General features: G+C 59.7%; 1 protein-coding gene across 22 annotated transcripts; it reads right to left on the bottom strand.

The window, feature by feature from the left end:
• Window positions 1-10: 10 nt before the first annotated feature.
• On the bottom strand, window positions 11-27927 carry ASPSCR1 (ASPSCR1 tether for SLC2A4, UBX domain containing). 22 transcript variants are annotated; one of them, XR_015147329.1, is made up of 17 exons: window positions 27801-27927; window positions 26835-26890; window positions 23776-23890; window positions 22391-22491; window positions 16834-16891; window positions 15767-15840; window positions 14984-15419; window positions 7943-8088; window positions 5931-6070; window positions 5639-5720; window positions 5200-5266; window positions 4716-4778; window positions 4146-4198; window positions 740-791; window positions 440-509; window positions 188-363; window positions 11-105 (listed from the first exon to the last, which is right to left on the bottom strand). XR_015147329.1 is itself a non-coding variant. In XM_086356653.1 (17 exons), the coding sequence occupies exons 1-17, from the start codon at window positions 27900-27902 to the stop codon at window positions 92-94; spliced, it is 1812 nt and encodes a 603-aa protein (XP_086212779.1). In that variant the 5' UTR covers window positions 27903-27927; the 3' UTR covers window positions 11-91. The 22 variants fall into 22 exon arrangements, 17 of the variants coding, with proteins under 17 accessions (XP_086212779.1, XP_086212797.1, XP_086212785.1 ...); XR_015147333.1 differs by lacking the exon at window positions 27801-27927 and adding an exon at window positions 27417-27638; XM_086356653.1 differs by having other exon boundaries at window positions 14977-15419.

Below are 27927 nucleotides of genomic sequence, written 5' to 3'. Positions count from 1 at the left end.
CAGGAGGGTCTCAAGAGAGGCTCGCGTCTTTATTCCCGCTCAGGGTGGGCAGGGGTCCTGTGGCTGGCAGAGTGGGCACCTCTGGCGGCTCTCACCTCTTCCCGGCTGCAAGGCAAACACAGGGTAACCTCGGGGCCCCGGGCCCCTGCCCGTAGCCCCTCCCTGCCCGGCCACGCCCCCAGGGTACCTGGCAGCTTCAACCACTTGGGCACTTTGCCCAGATCCCTCCTCACAGGCTGCGTTGTCCCCCGGCTGGGCTCAGGGGGCCCCACTGCCCCTTCCTCAGCAGCTGGCTCCAAGTCAAGGGGTGCAGGGTCAGGGGCTGGCGGTGGGGGCGGGCTTCCCACCGCCCTGGACATGCACCTGAAAAGAGGGCGTGAGGGCCGAGGTGCCGGAGGCGGCGCTGCACCAGTGGCCCCCCGCCCTCGCAAAGACGCACCTGGCCACGAGCACGTCGGCTGCAGACGGGGAGACGGTGTGTTCCAGCAGCCTGGGCTCCAGGTAGCTGCCTGCAGGAGGCCCGGTGCACCCTCAGGCCACAGACGGGACCCCACCTGCCTACCGCTGCTTTGCTCTGGGAGGGAGTATGGCCCAACCCTGGGGAGCAGTAGGGTATGGGGGTATCGGGGCCACAGGTCTCCCTCCCAGACCCGAAGTCCTCTGCTCTGGGGCATCTCAAGAACTGGAAGTGGGGCCCAGGGCTGGTCGGCACTGGTGGGCAGAGAGGGACCCTACCCACCTGTTGGCTCCTCAGGTCCAAAGTGCACAAGGGCAGCGGGGAAGAGGTTCGCCTGCAGGGAGGGCGGAGAGGAGCTCAGGGACCAAGTGGGCACCGTGAGGCACAGGATGGCAGGGAGGAGCAGGGAGGGCTGCAGCCCGCTTCCGTGCTGGCCTCACGGGCACCGCATCTCTTAGGCCCAGGGCTCCACTGAGGAGGCCTACAGCCCCACCAGGCCCCTCCCATCACACCGCCCACTGCCCAGCTTCACCTGTTCCTTCTCTGGCACCAACCCCAGTGTGAGCCAGGCCAGGGCATCAAACTACAGGGTCCTGCCAGGGCCCAGCCCCAAGCACCAACTGAACAGGAAGCTCCTATGGTATGCGTGCTCTGGCATTTTTAACTGCCTCCCCTTCCTGCCCAGGTCCCAGGGTCAACGCTTAATATTCTGAAGGCTGTGGCCACCCCCACCCTCACCAGAGACTACAGGAGACATCGAGAGGTCAGAGGAGATGCGGATGAACAGAAGTGCATGGATGGGGATGGGGGCATGGGGGCACAAGGTGGCCGCCAACACAGGCGCAGCCCGCTGTGCCCCCACCAGCCCCCCCGACGTCTGCTGCCCAAGAATGGAGGGGGGACCCTGCAGGGGCTGACAGGTGAGCCCGGTCCACTGGGAGCAGCTGGATGGGAGGCGGGTGCGCCATGTGCAGGGCTCTCCAGGGGGGCCCAGGCATGGGGAAGTGGGCAGGGGGCCTCTTGGAGCCAAGCTGCTTTGGGAGCCTGGGCCCAGAGGTGCCCCCAGGCCTACTGCCTTGACCTGAAAGCTCACATAAGGGTTCCCTGACTTGGCACTGGGTCACCTTATGAGGAAAAGCCAGTGCTAGCCAGTGTGAAGCCCCTCCTGCAGGGTAGGGGGTCCCCACATTCTTCCTGGCACCCTGTCCGTGGGGGTGGTGGCACAAGATTTCCCCTCAAGGACTGGCCCCACCTGCACAGGACGCATCACACGGCCCCTGAAACGTCCCTGGAGGCCTCCCAGGCAAGAGGCCAGACTATGGTGCAGAAATCAGGGCTGTAGGAGAGGATCCCAGAGCCCCCCAGCATCATCACCTGCTTCCACTCCCACCTCTGCGTCCGAGGCAGGAGTGGCTGCAACCCCCAGAGCTGGCCTGAGGAGAAGCAAGGCCACCACCCACAGCCGTGTCCTCAGCCCTTGGCAGAAGGGCCGCAGCTGCCAGCTGAGCGTGTCCTCTCAGCTCTGAGCTCTTGGAATTGGGTGGGGACTATTAATAGAAGGAAGCTTCAAAGACCTGGAATGCTGGGATTGCAGGCAAAGCAGAGGGACAGAAAAGGGCCATGAACGCTCTGAAACCCCACTCTGAGGCCTGGGATCCCAGCCTGCTGTGGAGGGATGGCCTGGATGGTGTTTGGGGGCTGCCCCCGGCCCTGGAGGCACCGGAATTTGGAGGGGCTGGAAACAGGTAGGACAGTGCCTCAACCTTTCTCAGGTGGCCAACCCACTAGGCACTGGTAGGATCGTCCCAGTGGGGCCGTATAGGGGCTGCAGAGCTTAAAGCCTTAAAGGGCCCCTCTGGGCCCCTCAAGGCAGCTCTTCTGGAACCTGGTCTCCCTGCTTGCCCTCTGCACCTGCTGGAAGCCCCCCACCTGCCAGCTTGTGTCCCAGGGGACGACCCCACTGGAAAAAGGGGTGAGTAGAAAGCACAGAAGACCACCATGACTCCAGGAGGGAGGCGCACCCCTCTGGTCAGGCTGACAAAGTTCACAGATCGTGGTAGTCTTCAGGGCCCTCTCAGGGCATCACCAAGGGGTGGGGCTTGATGCTGGGGCTCTGGGGGAGGCCGTGAGGGGAGCTGAGACAGGAGCAAAGGGAGGTCCCTGAGGCTCGGGGCTGCACCAGCACAAAGGGGGCTCGGACCCAGGAAGCAGGTATGACGGGGGCTGTTGGGGACCTCTGTGTCCATGGATGGCATCCTTGGCAACCGCCCATCCTCAACCTCACCCGTCTTGCCCAACAGTCACTCTCCTGGCCCCGTGACCAAAACAGGAAGCTAGGCTTCCAACCCCAACACCCACCCTGAGCTGTCACTTCCTGGGGCGCAGGACTGGCCCCCAGGCAGCCTCCAGGGCAGCCGGCAGCCAGCACGGGGCCTGCCAGGGACATGAAAGCCGGCAGCTTCCGCGCCTGCTCACCCACGGGAGGGAGGAAGGCTTCCTTCCCTGAGCCCTGCCAGCTCTCTGATCGCGGGCGGGCAGGGGCGCCACCCCAAGAGGAGGCCCCACGGCTCCAGGGCGAGCTGATGGATGAAAGGAGACGGCTGCTAGTAGCAGGGGGCAGAGTGTCACCAGGAATCAGGCCGCGTGGGCGGACAGGCAGCACCCCAGGGTTCCTAATTGGAGGGGGGTGCCTGGACGCTGGCCTCTCTCCATCCCAAAGCATCTTCCAAATTCAATGTTTATCAACAGGCTGGCCAAAGAGAGAGGGAGGGAGGGAGGGAGGGAGGCAGGGCGGGTGGGGATAGGAGGAGGCCCTGTGCCTCTGGGGCTCCCGGGGGCGGGGGGGGGGGCTGCTGCAGAAGGGGGCTGAGAAGGGGGAGTGGGAATGTGGGGAAGCACCCTGTTCCCACCAACCTCGACTCCTTTCCTTGGGAGGCTTCTAGACTCTCTGCTGGTCTGGCCCCATTCCCCCAAGATGGTGGCAGCCCCAGGCAGCAAGCAGATCCCCTTGCCCCAACTCAGACCTCTGCAGGGCCTGCTGGCCATTTAACAAAGGCCAGCCTCTGTTACTAATTAAAATATCTGAAGAGACTTTAAGAGGAAACCATTAGGCCAGAGGGCTGGGGAGGCCCCGGGCTGCTCTCCTGGGGTGAAGGGACAGGACATTCCTCCTGGCTCTGGACTGCAGCCCAGCAGGGCACCGGATCCACACTCCTCACCCTGGGAGCTCTGGGGGCCCCCAGTGCCCAGGGAGGGCCCGCCACGGCATTCCCAGTGGAGGCCATGGGATCCAGGGGACAGAAAGGGGCAGGGCAGCAGGCCTGGCAGCAGCCCCTCCAGTCTGCAGCCAAACTTGCCTGGCAGCTGGCACCCCAGGGGCCTCCTGAGCGGCTGGCCACCTGAACTGAGGCCTCTGACCCTTGGTCCTTCGGGGGTCCCCGAGCAGCCCCACGTGCCAGCCCCTTCTCACCCAGATCCAGGGGCAGTCCTGGCTCAAGCCGGCAGCAGCCAGCTGAACAAGCCCATCCCCACTGAAGCAGGAGGCACGAGAGACTGGAAAGCCCCAGAACTGCCTTCAGAGGTGCTCTGGTACAAGTTCAACCCTCAACAAGGCCTTATCATACTTCTAACTGTGGCCTCACCCGCCCTCCCTGGCAACTGTCCCTCCCAGGCTGGCCCCAGACGGTACCTGAAAGAGGGTCAGCGTGTGGTCGTCCAGGATGGTTTTTGGAGGAGCGATGACTGCGGAGAGGTGGTTGTCTGCACCAGGAAGTGCCCTGCCCCTCCCCTCCCCCCATCACCACCCCCACCTTTTGCCCATGCTTGCCCCTACACCCCCGACCCCGCTCCTAGAACAGGCTTGAGTGAGCCGGAGGATTTCTGAAGCAGCCCCCTCAGCTCACATCTCCCTGTCCATCTCTCGGCTGTTGCAAAAACAGCCAGAAGCTGGGGAGAGGGCCGGGGGCAGACTCACCGCAGGGGAACACCTGACCCCTCAACCCCCCAGATGTGCTCCAGAGGTGGCCAGCAGCTCTCCCTGACACCCCCTCCCCCAGCCCCCACCTCGCCCAGGGCAGGTGGGCAGTAGAGGGCACAGGAGTACTGAGCAGAGCAATGGTCACCCTCCTTCCCCGACTCATGCTCAGGCCCCAGCACAAGACCCACCAGCCCCCGCTGCTGCTTCTGTGGGAAAAGCTACTTCAAGCCCCGACTGAGAGGGACCGGGGCGGCTGAAAGGAGGTCCCAAGGAAGCACTCACACAGGTAGAACGGCAGCTCGGGGTTGCCCAGGTGGCTCCTCACGAAGTCCCGCAAGTCCCCCACTGCAGGAGGAAGGGTGGGTAAGCAGGCACCCCACTCCAGGGCCACCCCCCCTGCAATGGGACAAGCCAGGTCCAACCTCTGTGCAGACCATTCCCCCCAGGTCACGGAGGACCCCACTCAAAACTGGTGGCATGGCTGTCTTTCTCCTAGGTGAGCTGCGGTCCCAGGCCAGAGACCCCGGTACTGGGTGTAGGCGAGCCCATCTTCTCTGTGTGCCCCTCTGTCCCACCAATACCAGAACAGGTGGGTGCATGAAGGGCGCCCAGTCCCGGAGGCACTGCCCAGCTGCTCTGTCAGGCCTCTGGCGAAGAGCCGGCCCCAGCCCTGTGCCCACTGCCTGCCCCAGAGCCCAGATGGAAAGAGCCTGGAGGGGCTTGCGGGGCCTCCCGCCCTCCTGGCCGCCCAGACGGGGCTGCTTACCGGTCTCGCTGGGGCGGAAGAAGCCCTGCAGGATGTAGCGGTCAGGAAACAGGACCCTCAGGACCACCTAGGCCAGGACAAGCCGGGTTGTCAGCAAGACAGCTGGAGCCCAACCCAGGGAGCCATATCCCTGGGCCCACAGTGGCCAGGCCTCCCCCACACTGGGTTGGCACCCCCTCACCTTGGCTGCCCCCTGAAACTCCTGGCCATGCGCTGGACGCGAGGACCAGACAAGTACCCACGTGCACTTGTGAAAACACAGTGACATTTTTCATCTTAAAACGGGGCTGACTGGTTCATTAACAAACCGCAGCCCTGCCGGCCTGGGCTGAAGTACAGGAGACCATGGCCAGTGGCCTGTGGGCTGCGAGAACCACAGGAGGCCCCAGCGCAGAGCCGTGCGGAGACCGCACCACCCCCAACCCCGCCCCCGGGGTACCTTAGGGTAGCGCTGCAGCTTCTCTTTCATCTGAGCCTCCCTGAAGGCCTTGGTCACCAAGGGCGCTTCTTCTAGGCGCTTCCTGGGGAGGGGGCGGGCAGTAGTGAAGGTCCCCGGTCTCCCCAGCCAGAGCGGAGGCCCACACCAGCTGGACTCGGCTTCTCCCTCAGGCTCTGTGAGCTGCTCCCCCTCACAGGCCCAGACAGGACTAAGCATGCTCTGCCTGGGCCCCCCACCCTCCGAGGTGCTGCTGAGCGCATGGGTGTATCAGAAGGAACCAGGGCACACCCACCGCTCACTCTTGAGTTGGGCCAAGCGTCTTCTGACGTCGTCCACGGTCACCTCAAAGAACTCGTCAGGCAGCTCCGCAGGCCAGGCCTGCAGCAGCACCTCCAGGTCCGGGTGGCACACCACGGGGTCTCGGTCCACCGGCTGAGCAGGCAGAGAGCTCAGCTTATGCAGGGCCCGCGAGGGGCCCAGGCTCCCCACCCCGAGGGGCTGGGCTGGCCATGCAGACCCCAGCTGACCCTGTGCTGCCAGCCCCACCTGTCAGCCCGTGGCCAGGCTCCAGGGTGGGGCGTGGGGCGCCCACGCCTCTCCAGGACCAGGGCCCCTCCCCCCAGGCCCATCCACTCAGCAATGACAATGCCGAGACCCTCACCAACAGGGCACAGGGCCCGAGGATCTCAGCGCAGCCAGGTCAGACGGCACCCTGACTATTGGGGGGACTTGGACAGTGAATGAACAGCAGCATCTCTGTTCTCATCCTGTCTTCACGGGGGCTCCCCAAGAGCCCCAGGAAGCCACCTGCTATCAGTCTCCCAAAGTGGGGAACAAAACTGGGGAACAGTACCCTGGTCAGGGCCACGTCAGGGATTCCATGGGAGGGGCAGGACAAGTAACAGCCCCTAAATTAGAGGTTTGGCAAAAACCTGCCAGCTGCTGGCCCCATAGCTAGACTGACCCCACCTCCCCTCCCTGGGGGAGCAGTCAGCCCCGCCCTCTGCCCATCGTGGGGACACAGGAAGGGACAGCCTCTCTCCTAATTGGCAGCCAACGGCGACAGAAATTACAAGGCAGGGCTCACTCTGCTTGTGGTGCCTCCGGGTGTGGCCCAACTGACGACGGGGGAAGATACCTTCACGATGCTGAGGCTGCCTACGGAGCCCGGCCAGACGGAAGTATCCTGTGGGGCCCACGCCAGGTCCTGCCCTCCCTTTCACGGACCGTCCACAAACGTCTGGGGTGAGGCCTCTCTCGCCTCCTGCTCCTGCCTGCCCTCTCCTCCACGCCCCAGCCTTGCACAGGAATCCCACCCTCTGCCTTCGACACCCAGCGCCGGGCTCATCCCTTCCTGTACTCTGGCCCGACCCCAGCCCTGCTGGCTCTGAAAGTCAGACTCACCATCCTGGAGCTGGCCAGTGCACCTGCCAGGTGGCCCAGGGCTGTTCCCCCAGCCACCCCCGAGGCCCTGACTGCCCAGGCCAGCAGGTCTCTGCCATTCCTGAGCGCACAGCTGAGTCACGCCTCGTAACAAAGGGCAGTGGGCTCTCGCCAGGAAGGCCCTCTGATCTCAGGGCATTGGTGGCAGGGTGGTTAGGAAAGACTGGCTGAGGCCCGGGCAGTGGGGTCGGTAGGTGGCTGACCGAGGCCCCTGGGGGTTGCCCCCTCAAAGCCACAACCCTCCTGCAGCCCACAGGCAGTCCACGCCAAGCTTTTTATAACAAGATGCCAGGCGCCAGGCTGCCCCCCACAGCCACGGCGCCTGCATTCCAGAAGGGCCGAGCACTCGCCCGGGCTCCTGGGGGAGGGTGAGGGCAGACATGGATGTGCCTGAGCTGGGCACCGCAGTGTCCACAAGTGCCAGGCCCCTGGGCGCGTGAGCAGAGAGCCCATAGGCAACCCTGCCCCAGTCCCGCCCTCAGAGGGCCCTGTGTGGGCACACGAGTGAGTTACCCTGAGAATCCAGCCATCAGGTGACTTACGGTCTGTGGCCTGGAGCTGAGCCTGACCATCCAGAAGTGCCCCTGATCTCCGGGGGACACACTGGTGAAGCCCGACCCCGAGAGCGTGGGGCCGCTCTGGCCTCTTCGTCCTGGGCGCTTCCAGCGCACAGCCCAGGGGTGACCTGGAGGACCGCAGCCCTCCCACAACTTCCACAACTTCCTGAACAAGGACGTGGGCGACATCAGCCTTTGGCTTCATGCTGCTCAGGGGCCACTGACCTTCAGTCAGACCGTAAACTGACAGAAATCTCTCTGTGTTGGATCTACCCTCAATTCATGCCCCTCTTCCCACACATGCCTCAGCTCTGCTCCAGAAGCCCGTCTGTCTGTCCAACAGCAGCCTGGAGCCAGGGTCCCACGTGGGAGCCAGAGGGCCAGGGAGAGCCACCTCGAGATGACTCTGACTCGCCCGCGTCGTCTGCACCTTGGGGAAACTCCCTGCTCCTGGGAAGAGGAGCCAGGGGTCTGATGCCGCCCATCAGAGCCCAGACCACCCAAGTCCCAGAGCTGCTGCCTTGATCCAGCCCCAGGAGGGCCCTGTCCCACGAGAAGGTGGATTTCCATGGCTGGTTGGTAGGACGCATCACCCTGTCCTACCAAGTGACCAAGGGAGAAGCCAGGGGGCCTCAAACACCTCCACACAGCCTGTGCAGTGGAGCTATTTCCACTGCAAAGAGGAGAGATACCAGGAAAGGGAAGAGGGCCTGACAGCTCCACGTGGGAGGAAGTGCGGCAGACACGGCACCAGGGGAGGCCAAGCCTTGGCCCCGCTCACTTCGGATGCTCTGCCGGCAATCTGGCCCTCATTTGCTGTTCCTTCACCCGCCGTTCCTTGGTCATGGGCAGTTATTACGCACACAGCTCTCATCCTAGATGGATTTATGGAGATGTTTTTGGATAGAGACTAGAAGTCTAGGATGAGACACCATCAGGGGAGGAAAAAGAAAGGTCCACAATGGCCACTGCCAGGGGCCTTGGCGCGCTCACCACGGAGACTGGGTTCCTGCGTGCTGGTCGAGGGCCAGAGCCCCCGATTCTGGGATGGGGCTCCAAGATGAAACCCCCGCTGTGGGGTGGCAGGCTTGGAACCTCCTCAGCACACCTGACAGCTTGTCTTCACAGCCCAGAACTCCAGGTCTACTCTTCAAGAGCCTGCGGGAGCTGCTTGGAGGATGCGTCTCCACCAAGAACACAATGTCACCAGGCCTGGGTCATCCTGGCAAAACTTCAAGTTTTCCATCACTGGCTCAGAGTCCAGCTCCTGAAGGCTGTCAGTATTCAGGGCAGCGACTGGCTCTGACTCCCCCACCCCTTAACCCCCGGAATGCCAGAGGAGCCGGTCTCTCCCCTGATGGCCTCCACGCTGTGGGCATCTGTCAGCGAGAAGATGAACAGAATGATGAGGCAGCAGCCAGGGCCCGGGGCCTGAGTCCACGGAGTTGCGAGGTGGGGGGTCTATACGACTGCCCGTGGCAGACGAGCAAACAGGCACTGTCCTGAGGGGAGGCACAGCGGGTGTCTGCAGGCTCCAAGGGTAGGGCCTTAAGGGACCCAACCCTGCTGGTGAAACACCCCGCTGGGGTCCCTCATTTCCTGCAAACACGCGACCCTGGCAAAGATTCCCGTGTCGCAGCCTCCACCAAAGTTATTACAGACAAGACAGCACCCAGAAAACCAGAAAGGAGGAAAGTAGATGCAAAGAGTGGATGAGTCAGGGTGTCTGCGAACTGGATGAAACTGGCAAGGGGGACAGACGGCACCTGGGGAGGGACGAGACCCTCCGGAGGTGGGATGACAGGAGCACCCTCTGCGGCTGATGTTCAGAGGAGGCCCCGAGCAATGGCCTGAGGCTGGACAGACAGTGGACTGACACCTGGGCCACTTGGTCATGGGGACTTGGGAACCAGCCACCAGCTGTAGACGGCCACCAGCACCTTTAGAAAGAACCGCTGCCACCAGGGGACAGGCCCTTCGAGGGAGACCCGAGGGGAGGAAGTGAGGGCACCGCCCACTGTCAGCAGCACTCCAGGTCAGCGAGGTCACAGGCACAGCCAGGGGCTGGGCCTGGAGGGGACAGGGCACCGGGCCAAGATCTGGGCCCATGGCATCCCCCGACAGCTGGTGGACATGCTCCAGTGGCCGCCGCACAAGTGGCTGAGGACCCACTTGGGCACACGAGGGTCCCTTCGTGTCAGAAGCGGCCTCACTGCCCGCTGAGGTTTCATTTTCTTGACGGTAATTTTCCAGGACGTGATGACACAGGGAGAAAAAATGCAGAAACTATTTGGAGGTGACCTCAACCCCAGATTTTCCAGCTTCCCTGTGAGGGCTCTTGTGTCCCTCCCGCCTCCTTCTTGCCCAGACTGTCCTCTGACAATGCTTTTTGGTAACAGGGAATGTGAAGCGTTTCCCCTTGAGGCTTGGAGCTGAAATGAATCACTACGCGGGAGGGACGTGGGCCAAGCCTCCGTCACTCTGAGCCGGCCGCCCTCCGGAGCGTGCGCCGAGCCAACGCGAGGCCAGGCCTGACCGGCGAGGTCACACTCAACCTGAGCCCCGCACCCGCCGGGCCTGTCATGACACAGGCAGAAGCCAGGTCTGCCCCAGCCCAGGGCTGAGGTCCACACCTGACTCTGCCTGCCTTCCGAGCAGGAAAAACCAGAGCGGATCTTAAAAGAGAAACGCTGGGCTGCAACAGCGACACGGGCAGTTTGAAGCCAGCATCTCTGTGCACACAGTGCACAAACCCCCAAGGACTGAAATGAGCAGACGCGGGGCGTGGGGTGGCTCTCCTCATCCACAGGGGAAGACGCGTGTTCCAGGCCAGCAGGCCCGGGAGTGAACGCACACAGTGGACCAGGGCCAGGCGCAATCCCACACAGGGAGCCCCGGGGCCCAATCAGGATGGGGGCCCGCCAACCAGGCCTCCTGGCCCTGTGGGCGGCTCTGGGTACCAAAAGATGTGCCAGTGGCCGGGGTGCCCTGCCCGCCTGTTCTCCATCATGGCTCCGCAGGCTGGGCATCTGTCTCTCCCCTGAGTCCAGTCATGGCTGACAGAGCACAGGGACAGCTGGAGGGCACCTGCCGGTCACCAGGCTTCAGAAACCGCCTTGAGACTCAGCTGGGGCCTTCTAAGCGGCTGACCTATCTGCCAAAAACCCTCAGAGGACATCCCAATTAAGGCCAAGGCTGGCGCCCGCGGGTATCCAGTCACCAGCAGGTCAGGGACAGCTCATACCCACCCTGGGTTCACACACAGGAGACAGTGAGCTGTGCTCTTGGGGGGCTGTCATGGACAGACACCCCAGACCAAGAGAAGGAGGGCGGCAAGCCAGCAAGAGGCGCTGCTCCCAGTCCACCCCAGCCCCCAGGTCCTGGCCAGGGTCCCCCCAGTCCGGCGTGTTCTAAACCTTCCAGTAACCGGGGACAGCCAGAGATGAAGCTGATGCCTGCCCCAAGGTGTGGGTGCGAGGTGCGGAGCAAGTCCACGGGGCCACGTCTCCAAGGGAAGAGACCACCCCCCAGAGGGTGGGGGGCAGGCAGGGAGACGGCGGCCAGCCAGCCCTGCCTAGGGGGTCGGGGCCTTTGATCACGAACCCCTGTGCCAGCTGCGTGGGGGGATGCCTGCTGGGAGCACGGCCCAGCAGCACAAAGAGCTGCGGGGCAGCCTCCTGGGCCAGCGGAAGGACTTCAAAGGACAGGCCAGGGGCCGCCGGGCAGCCCCAACCTCTCCCCGCACCCGGTTCTGACGGCCAGTAAAACTACCTTCTAATAATTAATGTTCTGACATCAAAGGCAGGAGCCGCCCGGGTCTGTAAACCATCCTGGGCCTCAGCCGAGGACCTGCCTGTATTTCATCCTGTCTCTTCTGACTCTTCATTCAAATCCAAAACCACACACAGGCAAAACATTAATGGGAAACTTGGAAACTCTTCTTGATTACTAAAATGTACCTTTGAAGTTCCCCCAAAAGTTCTGTTTTGTTCCCTTCTCCCCTCCCCCAGGACTCGAGGGGACACAAAGCAGACACCATGTGGCCAGCCAGGCCTCCGGGTGCGCGGCTGTCAGTGTGACAGGAGGCGCGAGGCAGGCGGGCGGGCGGGGGATGCTCCACAATCAACCAGCTGCTGGGGCTCCCAGATCAAAGACACGCACTGCTGGCGGCCAGGCGGACCCTCCCCAGGACCCCTCCTTCCTGGGGCCCCTGGGGTCAGCACTCGGGGATGCACTGGGAACCTGCGCCTGACAGCAACCACTACCAGGCCGGCACCAGCCCAAGCCACTCCCCACACAGACATGGGTGTCAGCGGGTTCCCAAAAGATGCAGAGAGCCACAGGCTTTAGGTTGGGAGGAGGAGACAGCCAGCCCCAGTTCTAGCTTTCTGGCCCCCAAACTCAGGGACCCCTCCCCCAAAGGGCAGGCCTGAAGGGAGTCAGGACCCCAGCCCTGGTTCACCCCAACCACAAGACTCTGCATTCAACCACTGATTCTGGGCCCAGGTGATGAGACTGGGGGCTTCATACTACTATTTAATGCAGCCCAAACATTAGTGTAGAAACCAGTGGGGTCCCTGAAAGGCCAGGGTACCATCACTAACTCCCTAGGATGGCCATTCATGGGGCTTGGGACTGGCTCAGTCCCCACCCCACCTCCAACACCCCCCTCCCACCACCATCCGTTTCAGCAGGAGGAGACTTCCGATGCCTGTTCCTCTGCAGGGACTCAGGCTCTGTTTCATGGCCAAGCTGCCCCACGTTCCCACAACACACAGGCACAGGTGCCCCTACTTTTCCACTCTCCTCTGGTGTGTGACCTGGAGCAAGAGTCCCTTTCAGGGACCCCACTGGCTTCTACACTGATGTTTGGGCTGCATTAAATAGTAGTATGAAGCCCCCAGTCTCATCACCTGGGCCCAGAATCAGTGGTTGAATGCAGAGCCTTGTGGTTGGGGTGAACCAGGGCTGGGGTCCTGACTCCCTTCAGGCCTGCCCTTTGGGGGAGGGGTCCCTGAGTTTGGGGGCCAGAAAGCCAGGAAGGGGGCTCTAGAAGAGACAGGGTGCAGGCAGGCTCCAGCACTAACACATCAGTGCAACTGCAACTAACAGCCCAGCTAAACACATCACTGAAACTGTGCCCTGGAGTGCAAGGATGGCTTGAGCAGAGAAATCTACCCAAAACCACAGCATGCAAATGAACTCAAGGAGACATAAGGTGTGGAGTTACCTCAATTCAGGAAAAGCAGTTTATAAAATAACCACGCTGACGATAAAGAAAAATTCTCAGAGAATTAGAAATAAAAACCCTTGATTTGATAAAGAGACTTTTCACTGTCTTCAGCATCCTTCACAGATAAACTAAGATTACTCCCTGTAAGATCAAGGTCAAGATAAGAATGCTCACTAAATTTGCTATTCAACAGACACCAGAAACCCAATCACTGCTATACAACAAGCAAAAAAAAAAAAAAAAAAAATGAAAGAAAAACCCAAAGAAAAAGATAAAACTGACATTATTTGCAGACTCCAAGTGACACTGAGAAACTGCTGGAACCAGGAAAGCAGGTGAACATCCCACCACCCAGGTGGAGCCTCACCACCCTCACTCCAGAAGCTCCCAGTCCAGGCAGGGAATCCTGCAATGGCTCTCCATCACCTGCAAGGGTGATTTGTAAAGAGCAGTTTCTTCTGGCAGCGGCATCCTTCTCATCACATAAAACCTCAAGTGGATCCTGAGTGGAGGGTGGGCACATGGAGTCACTCTGGCTGGAAGGAAGGGGAGAGGAGGGTGGAGAACCTGGGGGCCCCACTCCGAAGGTGCAGCAGTGTCTCAGACAATGCCCACAGGCACCTGTGCAACCTCAAGGGCTCCAGAGGTGAGCATCTGCCGCCCAGGCTGCCAACCCAGGCTGGCGCCACCATAAGGTCTCCATTAGGAAAGACCCTCTTCAGCCACAAGCCAGAGGCCTAAGCTGGACTCTGGATGAATGCACAGAGCCTCCTTAGGGGCCAAGCCCAGGAGGCAGGGTGCCCAAGACAGTCCCAGGGCAAGACATTCCTTGGTGCCCAGGAACCCAAGACACTGAGAAATCTACAACATGCCATTCCTGAAAACAGGGTCTGTGAGCACTGCTGAGGGAACAGTCACAAAGAGGGATACAAGCCCATGGGGGCTTTGCCCTGTGACTCATGAAAGCCCTCCTGGACAAAGTCCCAGAGGCACTCCGAGGGGAAAGTCCTGCATCGGCACCCAGCTCAAGCACCTGATCCAACAGAAGTCATGCCTGTCCTCCCTCTTAGGAGCTCTGCCAAGACTGCAACTGACCAGGGCAGGGCTGGCCTGACCTACAGAAGACCAGAGATGGCCTTGGGGGCTGGCACCATCAGACAGCGGGGAGGCAGACACTGGCCACATGCCTCACTTCTGCAGAGGTGCTGGCCACCTGGGGGTCCCCTTGCTCAGCATGATCCAAGATGCAGGGTTCCGGCCACTGTGCATGTCTGTGTATGGTCAGAGCAAAAGATGGGAGCGGGCCTCACTGCAGGGGAGGGTGTGAGACTCACGATAGCTCAAAGATGCCCACAGACAGCCTCAACATCTACAAAAGCCCCACGCTGCCCTGATGGCAGATGTCTATGCAGTAAGCTGTACTGGGTTGACCAAAAAGTTCGTTCTGGTTTTTCCATAGTATCTTACAGAAAAACCTGAATGAGCTTTTGGGCCAACCCAATACCTCAACAGAGTTGATCAGACAGGAAAATGGCGTCACAGAGGCAACCCAGAGCCTGCGCCCTTCCATCCGAGCTCAGAGAGGGCCATGCACCTTCCTCCCAGCCGCGGCTCAGGTGGCCACCAGGAACTTTCCACAAATGTCCAGAAGAGATGTCCAAGGCCCGACCAAAAGGCCACAACATTTGTGAAGAGTGAGCAACTTCACCCTCTTCTGGCCAGCAATGGGACACAACGGGTGAGCTGGGGAACGCCTGGCTCAGGAGTAAAGGTGGCATGGCACAATCAAGGCCAAACCACCTTCACATCAGTGCCGGTCAAACCCACCAGCCCAGCAGAAGGCGAGGTACCAGCTCTGAGGCTCTAGAAAGGATGGCTCTGTTGACTGTGACGTGGCCACGGGGACACACAGGTTTGTCAAAACCCATCTACAGTACATCTGAAGTGGTGCCTCAAGAAAGTTAATTTCAAGCAAAACAAAGCCAAAACATCACTTCCCTGAGAAGATGAAAACGTACCCAAGTGACCCTGCTGTACCCTAGGCTGACCAGCCACGAGGTCAGGTGCTGTCAGGAAAAAAGACTCCAGTGCCCAGCCCAGCTCACCCCTTACCGGCTCCGGCTCTGGCTGGGGCTCTTGGCCAGGCCTCGACTTCTTCGGCTTGGAGGGGCCTGCAGGGCTGGAGAAGGACTTTGGCAGTTTGGCTGAAGATGACATCAGAGGCCTGGCAGACCCGGAGGAGCCCCCCAGTCGCTGTCCCCCACCAGAGAAAGGAACAAAAGGGGCAGGTGGGGGCTCCTTCAAGATCTGCTTCGCCTGAGCATCTGCTGGTTTCGGGCCTAGGCCATCCACGTGGCTGGCACCCGGGCTCACTGCCTCATCCTGACGGCTCACATCGCCCTGGCTGAGCCCCGCCGAATTCAGCGGGAGCAGAGGGCTGCTGGCTGCCTGGTCAGCCGACACGGAGGGGGTCGGGCTTCCTGGGCTTTTGCTCCAGGAGGCCCCAGGCTCCTGTTTGCTGGCAGGGTCACATCGCTTCATGGAAAACCTGAGTGGAGAGGCCCAGAAAGCAAGTGAAACTCCACACGTGGAGCCCTGGGTCTCATGGTGCCGCCCCCTAGCCTCTGATGACTACCAAACTGAACCCAGTGCCCCAAAAGCACCCCACAGCCCTTCCCAACCCACCTCACCTCCCAGGGCAAGGAATGTGCATGGGGTCACCATGCCAACCCTGCCAAGGGCAGATCCCCCCACCTGACGCTGCACCCTAGGGTGCCCAGCCCCCAGGCTGTGGGCAGGAGAAGCCACCGGCAAGGGTCTGGGCATCCCCATGTTTCCTGATGCCTTTCCTGTGAGACCCCCGTTTTCTAAACCACACTCAAAAACACGCCCCACCTGATGATCGCACTGCCCCCAGTAAGGCCCAGTGACTGCAGCGTGGTGCTCTGCAAGGCGGCTCTGCCGGTCACCTGTGACGGGGACAGGACATCCTGCTGACCCCGTGCTGATGCAGCTCCCCATCCGCTGAGCCCACCACATGCTGCCTCCCTGAGCCTGGGCACTATGTCACAGCACTGTGGGGTCGCCCTGCCAGCCCCAGCACCCAGAAGGCCTGGGTCCAGCCCCTGCACCCCAATCTATACCTGAGCATTTGTCTGCTCATCCATGTCTGTCTCTCCAACCCCACCCCATCCGAGGTCTGGGTGGGCAGGGCTCAGGCCTGGGTTAGCCACATCTGGCCAGCTGATGAACCCCCTGAGGGCCGGGACTGACCACGATGGCCTCGATCTGGGCCCAGGTGCCCAAGGCCCAGTGGTCTCTCTCCTGCAGGAGAAGATGTCTCCCCTCAGGTCCCTCCCACTCATAGCCCTGGAACCCTCACCCTGCTGAGCCCTGGGTCAGGAACCTCAAGCTGGGAAAAATAGTTGGGTGTGGCCCATCCATACCAGGGGCCCCTCGGGGACAGTGGCCACCCTGGGCCAGGAAAGGGCACTTGGCCAGGGTTGAAACAAAAAGCCCCTGTGAGCCAGGGCACTGAGCGCCAGGAGGGTCCCCCGTCACGGGCGGGCGGGGACAGGCAGGGCCTCGGTGCCAGGCCAAGCCTGCACCACGCCACACTCAGTTTTGAAAAAGATCAAAACATGGAGCAAAGCAAATATTTATTAAAATGAAACCACTTTTGTGACTCTTGGGCTTTGAGAGAAGCTGAGAAAACAAACAGGGCTCTGAGGGAGGTTTGGGAGCAGCCCGGGCGGCCCGCGGTCGGTTCCAGCGGAGCCGGCGTCCTGCCTTTTTTCCATGAAACACATCATGCTTTCAGGGCCCAAGTCTGCCCGTTGCTGCTTTGAAAGCAGGTCTGAGAGAGTGAATTTTCCAGATTGGAAAGTGGGGCTGGGCCTGTGTGGCAGCTAGGAGTGGGCGGCGGGGTGCAGGCCAGGTGGGCGGGTCCGCAGCTCACCTACCTCATCCCTCATGTACACGCAGACCGGGCTGGCCTCACACGGCCGCTCCAGACACTCCCTGTGAGGAGAGTGAAGAAAGCATCAAAGGCGGCCCCTGCCCAGGGACACTGCTGCCCTCAGGACGGCACCCTGACCAGCGCCATGGGGACCCGCCCACCCTGGCCACCCCACAGCTGGCCATCAGCCTGGCGGTCTCCCACCCACCCCTGGCCTCGGGGCTCAGAGCAAACAGAGGACACGGAACAGGGGCCAGGCAGCACCAGTCACCTCTCAGATGTGCCTCACGTCTCTGGCAACTGTCCCCACGGTCGGTGATGACAAGTCCTGGGGGACTGTGATCTGAGCTTTTATCTGAACCTGTCCCCTGAGCGGGTTGCTGCCACCAGAAACACCAGAATCACTTGGCACGGATCTATCACACGGACTCCAAGGAGACAGTAGAGCAACCCCGGGACTAACAGGGAGGCGGACAACAGGCCCGGCCACCAATGCCCCTCCCCTGTAAAGCAGACCCCGAGATGGGAGGGGAGGGCCCTAGGGAAGCATAGCTGGGCACGCTGGAGGGTGGAGGGCATGTAGGTGCACAGTCGGGCACACACTCTCAGGACAGTCCACACCACTTGCACCGGCCTGTACCTCGACGGCCATCGAGGTTTTAAGCACACAGTGGCCAAGCCCTGGCTTTGGATGGTTAAATTGCTGGTGGCAGGCCTGTGACAACCAACTCAAGTTCATTTCTTCATCTCTGCCTTTCCTAACACATAACCATAGAACTAGCCCCCAAATAAAGGCCCATCCCAGACCCCAGCAGTGCCCCAGGCCTGTCCCTCTCCTCCAGGAAGGGTGACGTGCAGCAGGCAGGAGACCTGAAGCCCCCTTAGGCCATGCAGCTCAGCCCCAGCCGGGCCCCAGGGCTCAAACACAGAAGTGGCTGGGACGGGATTACACAGGTGCTGAGCTGGTAAACGTATGGACACTGGAACACTGCCTGGGCCACCCCAGACCCGGGACAGAGGACCCATGTCCTCTGGGCGGCTTCAGCATGTTTTCTCCCATCTCTCCTGTCTGCTTTCGCGTTTTACAGGGCCAGGCCTCAAGAAAACACAAGACCCCAAAGTGCTAGAGAGTCAGCCCTTGCCAGGCCCACAAGCTCTTCATCCAGATGCCAAAACAGAGGAGCGAGGGAAGATACTCCAGCAAACAAGATCCCAGGCCCAGAAAGGAAGAAGAAGGGGGAGACACGGGGGTCCTGCTCCTTTCAACGGCAACAGAGACGGCAGCTGCCCGGGCTCAGAAAGCTGGCTGACTGCCCATTGCAAGACAGCGGAGCCCGCTCTGCTCCTGGGGGCTCCGGCCACACGTCCTCCCTCCAAAATCCTCGCCCGCGGCACCTGAGGGCAGCCCAGGAACCGCAAATCACAGACAGGGACAAGAGCACGCAGCACCCGGGAAGGCCGGCCGGCCGGCCTGCCTGCTGTCCTCAGAGGCCTCTGGACATCAAACAGCAGCCCGGCTTTGATGTCGGCTCCTCCAGAGGGATCGGGTTCCCGCATGTGGGATCGGAGAGGAGGCCCCAAAACACGCTGAGGGGAGTGGCAGCTGCAATCGCTTCCAGACTCTCCTGGCCAATTAGCAGACTTCTCGTGTCCAGCCGAGGACAGCGGACCAGGAGGTTCCAGTTCATTGGCGAGCCGAAACCGGCACTCCCTGCCACAGGCCTCGCTGAAGATCCTCATTCTCAGAGGGAACTTGGCAGGGCCCTCCCGGGGACCCCTGTGCCCCTGGAACTGCCCTCAGCTCCCCCAGCCCAGGCAGGGCCACTGGCCCAATGCGGGGTGCTGGGGAGGATCTTGCTTCACTAAGGCCAGCACACCTGCTCCTGGGGCTGGGCCAGGGGGTCGGCCAAGGCCCTGCTGTCCTTCACCCACCACAGAGTGCGCCACCCTACAGACGTGGGCTCCCAGCAGGGCTCCCAGGGAAGTGATGCTGTGAACGGGGGGCAAGGCAGTTTATCTGGAGCCCCTTCTGTTTTTGTCACCTGTTTGGGCCTGACCAAGTGGGGCTGGTACAAACTCAGGTGCCTCTGACACAAGCCTGGCACCACAACACTCCTGGACAAGAAGAACCAAAACTGACAGAAATCAACCCAAACTAACAGAGCCATGCCTGCAGGCTCAGAGGGGCCCCTGAGGCCACCAGAAGGCCCAAGGGTGGGTGAGGCTACGTCCTGAGGGGCCAGGTGACTCACACCCACCACACTCAGCAACCCAGCCCACAAAGAGATGAGGTTAGCGCCAGATGGAGCAAGAAGGACGAGGACTGGCCAAATCACAGGGATTCCTCCCCCTGAGAAGACAGAACGGGAAGTTTCAAGAGCAAAGTGGCCTCTGGCCCTTCCAAACAAGGCTGGGGGCGGGGAGGGAGGCCCGCCTGAGACCACGGAATGAAGAGTCCAGCATCTATGCCTTGTGTTAACTGCCCACAAGGCCCTGGGTCTGGGCTCTGCGTGACCACGGCTGGTCCCTAACCTCACAGGCAGCGCTTCTCTGCAGCCCGCAGTGCTTTGGGGACCATACAACCCCAAGAGAACAGGCAGACGGCCTGTCTTTCCCAAGGACCCCTAAATCCCTGCTCTTACTATCCACAGGGTGAACATGGCTGAGATGGACCAGCAGGCTCAGCCATGAAATCAGGCCAGGTGCCCAGGGGCAACGGCTTCAGGGGAGAATCGAGCCTCCATGGCATGCCTGGAGCCTCCCTGCAACAGACGCATGGGAAGTAGAGAGGGGGATGGGCCAGCCCACATGGAGCCAGTGCCGTCCGTAAGAGCTACCAGTCCACACGGGTGCTGAGCACACACAGGGCAGCCGGCCCAGAGGGAGGCCAGCTCCAAGTGTGAGACACGCCGAATTTCAAAGACCTCCTACCAACAAAGAATGTAAAATATCTCCTTTTTCCTGTTGATTACATGTTCAGAGGATAATATTTTGGATATACTGAGTCAAGTTAATTATATTCCTAAAATTAATTGCCCCTGTTTTTACTTTTCTTTGATGTGGCTACCAGAAAATTCTGAATTACCTCCTTGTCCCGCACGTGTGGCCCACATGGCACATCCAGTGGACAGTCTGTTGCTCCAGATGCTGGCATCAGGGCCGGGCCACTGTCCACCGTGATCCCCAAGCAGAGGACCCACCGCCCGACCCACAGTGGACCCGGGATGCCGAGCTCACACCCGCAGCTCCCGGCCATGCACGGCGCCAGTCGCTCAGGGACGCTTACCACTTCCCAAAAGCATCAAGTGAGAAAAACTAACTTCCTGCTTGTCCCACTCTTGGGCACATGGAGACTTGGAATTCCCAGAGCCTCCCACCCACCCAGCCAGTGAGGGAGCTGCTATGAGCCAGCTGGAGCTCCCTCACCACATTGGACCTGTCAGGCGGCCGCCCCCTACTCCGGCAGCAGGGCCCTCTTGTGGCCCCAGCCTGACTGCACCAATTCACTGGGCATCTGGCCATGGTTTTGGCGCCAAAGCCGCCACCCACCCTCCCACATCTGAACCCTGCTTCACAGTTAGCTAATGCCAGCTTCCAAGCAAAGGCCCAGATCTGCGCTTCTGGAGACAAAGCCTCGGCAAGTGCCATCTACAGGTCCAGCAATTCTGCCTCCAGAGCAGATCTCAGGGCGGAGCAGTCGGCAGCTTGCTCAGAGAGTGCATGTGGTGCGTGTGTGACCTTGTGTGTCTAAAAATGGCTCTGTTTCATCCTCATCCCCAGAACTATCTAGCAAAACAGAGAATTCTAGAACAAATGCATTTCCTACAGTGTTCTGAAGGCACTGCGCGGCCACCATCCTGGTACTACCACGGAGAGCCCAAGCTCGAGCCCGCCACCCCAAGGGTGCAGAACCATCCCTGTATCCCCAGCTCCTGACGAGTCACAGTGATGCCACCAGATGGGGCCCCACGGCCAGGCACAGCCAGCCTGTCACTCGGAAACGCATACCCTTTGGTTCTAGGACCGCTTCCCACCAGCTTCCTCCTGTGCTCTGTTTTCTTTCTAGAGTTGAGGCAGCGGGAGCTGGCAGACTGGCCTGTCCAGACTCCCCATCCTCTGGCCTCGTGCTCGTGTCTGGCCGCTGGCTCTCTGGCTCCTCCAAGGAGGAGGCAGGGCAGCGATTCTGCACCCCAGGTCCAAGGTCTGCTCCCACGCCTCTGTGGCCCCACGTGCCCTCAGGCATCTGCTACCACAGGAAGAATGCGCTCGGGCAGGCCACAGATCAGCCAGACCAGCTAACCCTCAGGTGCCTCAGCAGAATGGCAGACCCCTAGTCCAGCAGCACTCCCAGACATGCAGCACACTGGCATGTGTGTCTGGGATCTTGCCATCTGATCCACAGCTATGGCTGACCCCAGCACCTTCTACTGCAGCTTCCTGATCTGCTTCTGAGAGTTCTTGTTTCTGAACCCTCCTTTTTAATGGCATCCAGCTCCCCAGTTCCAACAGCCTCTCCATCCTCCAAGAAAAGGAACAAATGCTCTTGCCTGTCCTGACAGCTGCTGTCCCTTCCTGTTTACACTGGACTGTCATGTCAGGCTCACTCAAACGTCTGGGCACCTTGGCTTTGAGCTCCCAATTACACTGGGGCTCTGGCCACAGTACAGCTGGCTATCAGTAACCAGGTGGTGATCTGAGGAGCCACCCGTGCCCCCAACACTAGGACCTCCAGAATTCTCACGCTCATCTATCCCCATTCTCGGGACAGTGCGGGCGGAGCCCCACCCTACCCAGGGAACCACCTTCCGCATCAGCAGTGTGGAGTCTGCAGGGATCTAGGACCTCATCTCCTTCAGTGCCTGAAGTGGCCCCCCCACCACCTCCCCTTTTCACCCTCCCCAACCTGTCACCGTGAGGACCCCATCCAGAGTCCCCTCTTCCACAGAGACAAACCTAGTTCTAGGCACTTGAGAAACATCAACTCATAACATCATATCACCCTTGGGAGGCCCAGAGACGGCAAACAACTTGCCCAAGGCCACACAGCAACCACTATATCCTTCCACGGTCCCTTCCATTCTGTAGCTGGAGACCTTTAAAAGCAGACAAAGACTTCCATCCCATAAAGAAAAATCAGAACTTAAAAGACTACCATTTTGACACTTTCAGAAACAGTTTAAACCATTAATCACCAGATAGAAACTGACCCATGGCAACTGTCATTACAGTATTTTCTCTGAATACAGCCCATTCTCATGACAAGGGAGTTTTATAGCTGCAGCATTTGTCAGCACCCTACTTCTCTATTCAATGTTCACCAGACTGGAGGGGGTATCTTGGGTCCCCCACAAGCTCTTCCAGGAGGGCGAGGCCCAGCCATCACACCAGGACACCCAATAAAGACAGATGAGCTACTGATGTAGCCCGAAGGCGGCACCAGCAGCGGCTGGTGGAGGCCGAAGCACAGCTCCGGCTTGCGGCTCCGGATCAACCCCAGTGACCACGGCAACATCCCCATGGCGGAGAAAGGCATGGCCGAGAACCTGCTCATCAGCACTTACCTGATCTGGGCAAAGTGGCAGAGAAGCTCCCAGAGCGACTGGCCTGAGCAGAAAGTGTCTTGCAACCTAGAGCCATCGTCTAACTGCAGAGCAATGCGCACCTGAGGGTGAGACGTCGGAGCCAGGTCAGGAAGAGGAGCGCTGTCCTAGCTGCACCCCACCCAGGTCTGGTCCTCAGGGTACAGGCGGAGGGTACTGTGTTTGCTGAATTTTTTTTAAATAAGTGAGCACACTGTTTTATGAGATGCTTTTAACAATTATCTCCCAAAATAGAGACACAAGTCTACTATAACCCACAAGGGGGATAAATACTCTGGTCCCTCAGTCAAGTGACAGACACACTAAAGCTCAACGTCCCCAGGTGAGGGACCTTGCTCCGCCCATTGTCACCGGGCAGTGACTCTCTAGGTCCGGCTACTCCTGCCCTTCTGGCCAAGGGGCTTCTCCAGGGCACGCTTATTTACATTGCGTGTGTCAGTCGCTCAGTCAGGTCCCATCTGCGACCCCATGGACTGTAACCCACCAGGCTCCTCTTCCAAGGGACTCTCCAAGCGAAAGTACTGGAGTGGGTTGCCATTATTTACATTAAATCCCAATAAAAGACAAAAGAGAAACCCGTCTGTGGGAAAGCCTGAGGGGGTCTCCAGCCATGCCCAAGGAATCCCCTAGGGAAGTCAGTGTTCCTTCCACATCAAAGGCTGAGAACCACAACTGTAATGGAAAAAGAGATCTATCAGGCTCAGCCCCAGGGGCCTGACTCCCGGTGGGCTCTAGACTGAGAACTCACACCGCTGAGGCCCTAGCCTTGTCTTTCACCCGGGATGAAAACTGCTTCCCTGCAGTGTTGGGAGGATTTGTACTTTCGTTCTTAAAGGACCTGCCTGAGCACAAGAGGGTAGCTATCATCATGATTCTCGTCTGTCCGTAGTAATCCACTACCATTTGCTAAATCCCTAGGAAGCAAAAGCTGCGGATTTGGTAGAAAGCAGTGAGCTGCGGTCGGAAGACTCGGGCTGTGCTCTCGCTGCGCCCAGTCAGAGGAAGCCTGCGCCTTACCCTGTCCTCATCCCAGAGCTGAGGCTGCACTGGATGCCACACAGAGAGTCCTGCCGGCTCTAAGATTCTTGGCGACATTCTATGGTGAATGCTGCCAGCATGCCGACATGGACACAGCACAAGTAACCGCCCCCACCCCAAAACACTTCAGCACAAATAATGAAAAGTCTAATTTTCAATCATCAGTTTGGGGAATAGAAAAGTGGCTGTCACCTGACTTGAGGATGGGACGAGTGCCTCACGTGCACAGCCCCACTGCCCACCCATCTGCTCATTCCCAGCGGTCTGAAAGGAAGAGCTGGGAGGTGCGGCCGCCGAGAGCTACCTACCATGTTCTCGGGCCCCTCGCGGCTCCGGGAGATGGGCACCATCTCCAACTTGGCGTTATTGGGCAGGTTGGCGAATCGCCACTGGACAGAGAGGTCAAGCACATTCCTCTGAAACCTGCAAAACAGATCAAAGCCTCAGGCTGCCCCCTGACCTGAACACAGCCCAGCACTGCCAAGAGCAGGGTACGAGCAGACGCCCATGTCTGGCCAGCACTTCCACAGTCCCGGGCAGCAAAGCTGCAAGAACTGAGGGATGGCCTGAGAGCCTGCAAAGACAGGGTGGGTCCCTGACTCCAGTAGCGGGTCTTCTGAAGGAAAGAGACTGAGCACTGATACAGTTCGAGCAAGAACAGTGAGAACACAGACAGGTCACCCCTGGGGCAAAGCAAGCGCCTGCTCCCTCAGACCATGGAGCAGCGATCAGTCCAACTACAAACTCAGAAGATGAAAGCACACGTGGGCACGACTGAAGGGCATGCACCTTGCTCTGCACAGAAAAGTTCTAATGGAACAAAGCCCTGTTGCTACTGCCCGGAGCTGCAGCACTCCAGCCACTGCGGCCACTCGCCTGTACTGCAGGCCACCGGCCAAAATGACCTGCTCCCGTCTCCCCTGCTTCCTGCTATCCTTGGAAGCAGGGCCACAACCCCAAAGACCAGTGACAGAGGCAAAGGTTTTAGAGAATCACAAATGGAATGACCTGACCTAAAATCCCCATGGAGAGCTAGGCCCTCACAGTGGCTGGAATATGGCGATAAAGGGCTGAGACTACCATTCCTGGCTCACAAAGCCAGGTCTTCCAACCCTGGAGCGGCACTGTCTCTCTGTCCACGTCCTGCATGTCTTAGAGCTGGGGACCTGGCAACTTAGAGCTTCCAACAGATGAGGAAGAGGCCCGCGTAGGCCCACAGCCTCCTCTGACCCTCATGTACAGAGCTCCTGGATCCAAAGACGGATGGTTCCTGGATGGAACTGGTGGGAGCAAAGTGAACTGGTGAGTCAGGAGGGAAATACCCACGGCCAAGAGGACAGGTAGAGAATCCAGCGACCTCCGAGACACCTGCTGGTCTCCACTGGCAGCCAGCTCTCCTGGGAAGCATGGCCAGGGTTGTGATCAGCCTGCTTCACAAACAGGAAACCCAGATGTAAAGTACCTACAGGGAGCCCAGGCCACCCAAAGGCAGTGTTAGGACCACACTGTACAGCTCCTGATATCCAGCTCAGATCACATCTCGTTTGTGGACTGAAAGAGAGTCAGATACCCACACCTGACAAGAGGAGGGACAGAAAGGGGCTTGGGACTTGGAGGCCTTGACACTGTCTCACCTGGGTGAGGGCCGGGAAGGTGTTAGCCAGGTGGCCGTGGAGCCTGCCTGACCCTGGGCCCACTCCTCCTGACCCTCTCTGCTCCCACAAATGCTATGGAAAGGAGAACCACCACTGTTAACCCTACAGATCACTTGGGAGTGAGGAAAGCTCTTGCCCGTAACAGAAAACAGTACTGCCGTGTGGCCGTGATTTTATGACACAGACAGGGGCCAGAATGATTCACCAGAAGAGTGAATAAGAGAACTTATTTATGCCTCTCAGAAGTCAGACCGTGAGCTCCATTTTTAATGACAGTTTAGGAGGAGAGGGAGAACTACAGCACTGGCAAGAGAACATGAGATTTGAATACACAAGAAGTGGTCACCCAGCAGTATGAATACCAAGATGCCTTTGGAAACAATGGTTTTCTGAACATGCAAAGGGCGTCTGGAACACCTAGGAAAGAAGAACTTTGATACCCATCTTCAACACTTTAGAAATTGCCACACAACAACTTCAACGTTAAGGGCAAGACAGGACAGCAGAGCTACGGAAAACTCGAGAAGGGAGGCGCTCGGAGCCCTAGAGATGAGGGGAAGGGGCCTCATGAAGTACACACACGCACGTGGGCAAGAAGCTCCCTTCCTTGGCAGGAGCAGCAGTTTTTAAACAAATTACACAGCCAGTGGATACAAAGAAGACAAGAGAAAAATCAATACATGTTGTAAGAGTCCAACCAGGCACCACATGGAAATCTCAGGCAGGTTCAGGGAGAGCAAAGAAAGAGTACATATCTCTGTGACAGGATGCCAGGGGAAGGCCCAGTACAGGCCCTGGGATTCTCCGTGGCTGGGCAGGAGGCAGGGATCTGGGATGACACGGAGGCATGCCTGCTCAGACCTTTTCTATAGAGCCCCACGTGAGAGGCAGCGCGAGCCAGGTCTAGCAGAGCAGTCTCCCACACCTCGGGCTCCTGTCTACCCCTGATGTGAGGACAGCCATACTGCGAAGAATATGCTGCTAAGGTAGGAAGCTCCCCATATGCGACAGAAACCCACACCCACTCGTGTGGGGTTTTGACTCTTTCACTGCCCTAGATTCCAGAATCTGGTGAAACCCCTCTCTTTGGAAAAATGCCTGCACACAAAGACTGGTGCACACAGCTCCAGGGCCTGAGGCCACCAGAAGCTACTTGCAGTTTACAGGTTTCTTCCCATTTCTCCATGATCACCTCTTCTTGCCCTCAGAGCCCCACCAGGAACTTACACAACCAAAGGCCCAGAGCTCTCTGCCGTGGTTGGAATGATGGCCCCTAAAAAGATATATCCATAGCCAAACCCCCAGAACTCATGAATGTAAACTTATTTGGAGACAGGGCCTTTGCAGATGAAATTAAGAATCTCGAGATGAGGTCATCCTGGGTTATCTGCTAGGCCCTAAATTCAGAGACAAGTGCCCTGATAAGAGACAGAAGAGGAGAGACACAAACACACAAGGATCAGGGAGGCAGAGACAAGAGGGAAGCAACCACAAGCCCAGGAACACCTGGAGTCCCCCAAAGCTGAAAGAGGTAAGACAGGGTACTCGCCCAGATCTCTGGAGGGGATGCAGCCCCACCAACCCCATCATCAGAGGCTTCTGGCCTCCAGGGAGTGAGAGAATAAACCCACGTGGGCTGAAGCCCCAGCAGGGCCCTGGGTGAAAGGTGGATTATGGATTTGGAGCCGGTGGCCTGGCCAGAGCAAACTCACTTCAGGTCGTACTCGTTGGGGTTGAAGTCCTGCCGACGGCACGTGTCCTCCAGGACCTAAGGGTGAGATGAGGGTGTGAGCCACTGTGTCAGGCCTGGTCGCCCCAGGCGGGGGCAGGCAAGTGCCACTGAGGCAGCTGAGGGCACAGAGTCCACCTCTTGCAGAGCCCGCTGGCTCCGAAGGACAAAGCCTGTAATACAAGTCGTGGACCACCCATTCAGCACCTCCACACACCTCACGTGCAAATCCTGCTTACTCTCTCCTCACTGGGCCTGCTGTGTCAATTCAGTTCTGCGGGACCTTCCACATCAGGCCCTCAACAACTGGCCACCACAGGTATCTTCCTACACACTCAGGGACGCCCCTCCACCCCTAGACAATAATGTTCAAACTCCAAAGAGAGCCAGCTCAAGGAGGTCCTGGGTTCCCCACTCGACGGAAGCCCCTCTTTCATCACGCTCTGCACACTGAGTTGCCATTCATCGGCTCAGCCCCCTTTCCCACCGTGTCTTCGCGCCGGCCCTTACATAACAGGGCCCAACAAGCATTTCCAACATAACAGGTTCGACATGGGCCAGCTACCGGGTTAAGGGCAGTAAATGACTCAGCACACGCCGCCACAGAGCACCGAGCCGCAGGGTGACCCTAGAGTGAAGACATGGGGCCGGGACCCTCGGTGTTGGGCTCGGAGCGCCGCGGGCTCGGATGGGGGTAGCGGGGGCCGCGACCCCAGGCATCCCCTCAAGGAGGCTAGCCAGCCCCCATCCCCAAGCGCCAGAGCCCGACGCGGAAGAGGGCGGGCCCGCCGCGCCATAGGGCTGTTCATTGGCCGCAGCAGGCCCCGCCCCAAGGTTCCCTCCCGGCCCCGCCCCCGCAGCCCTCGGAGCAACCGCAGGAGCGGCGGCGCCACGTCCCAGCCGCCGCGTTTCCGCCTTCCGCTCGCCCGCCGCCCGCCCGCGGCCGCACCTGCAGCAGCACAGTGCTCGGCGTCACCTTCACCGTGTGGCGCCGCCCGTTCGGGGCCAGCACCGACACCGCGGAGCCCCCGCCGCCTGCCGGGGCCGCCATCTTCCGCTCACGTGACCCGCCGCCC

The sequence above is a fragment of the Bos grunniens genome, chromosome 19, assembly GCF_055505025.1.
Source record: "Bos grunniens cultivar Pamir isolate PY7600 chromosome 19, Bosgru_T2T1.0, whole genome shotgun sequence".
In the NCBI taxonomy this organism is placed as follows: Eukaryota; Metazoa; Chordata; class Mammalia; order Artiodactyla; family Bovidae; genus Bos; species Bos grunniens.
Note: the sequence above shows the minus strand (reverse complement) of the source record. Positions and strands in the feature narration are given on the sequence as shown.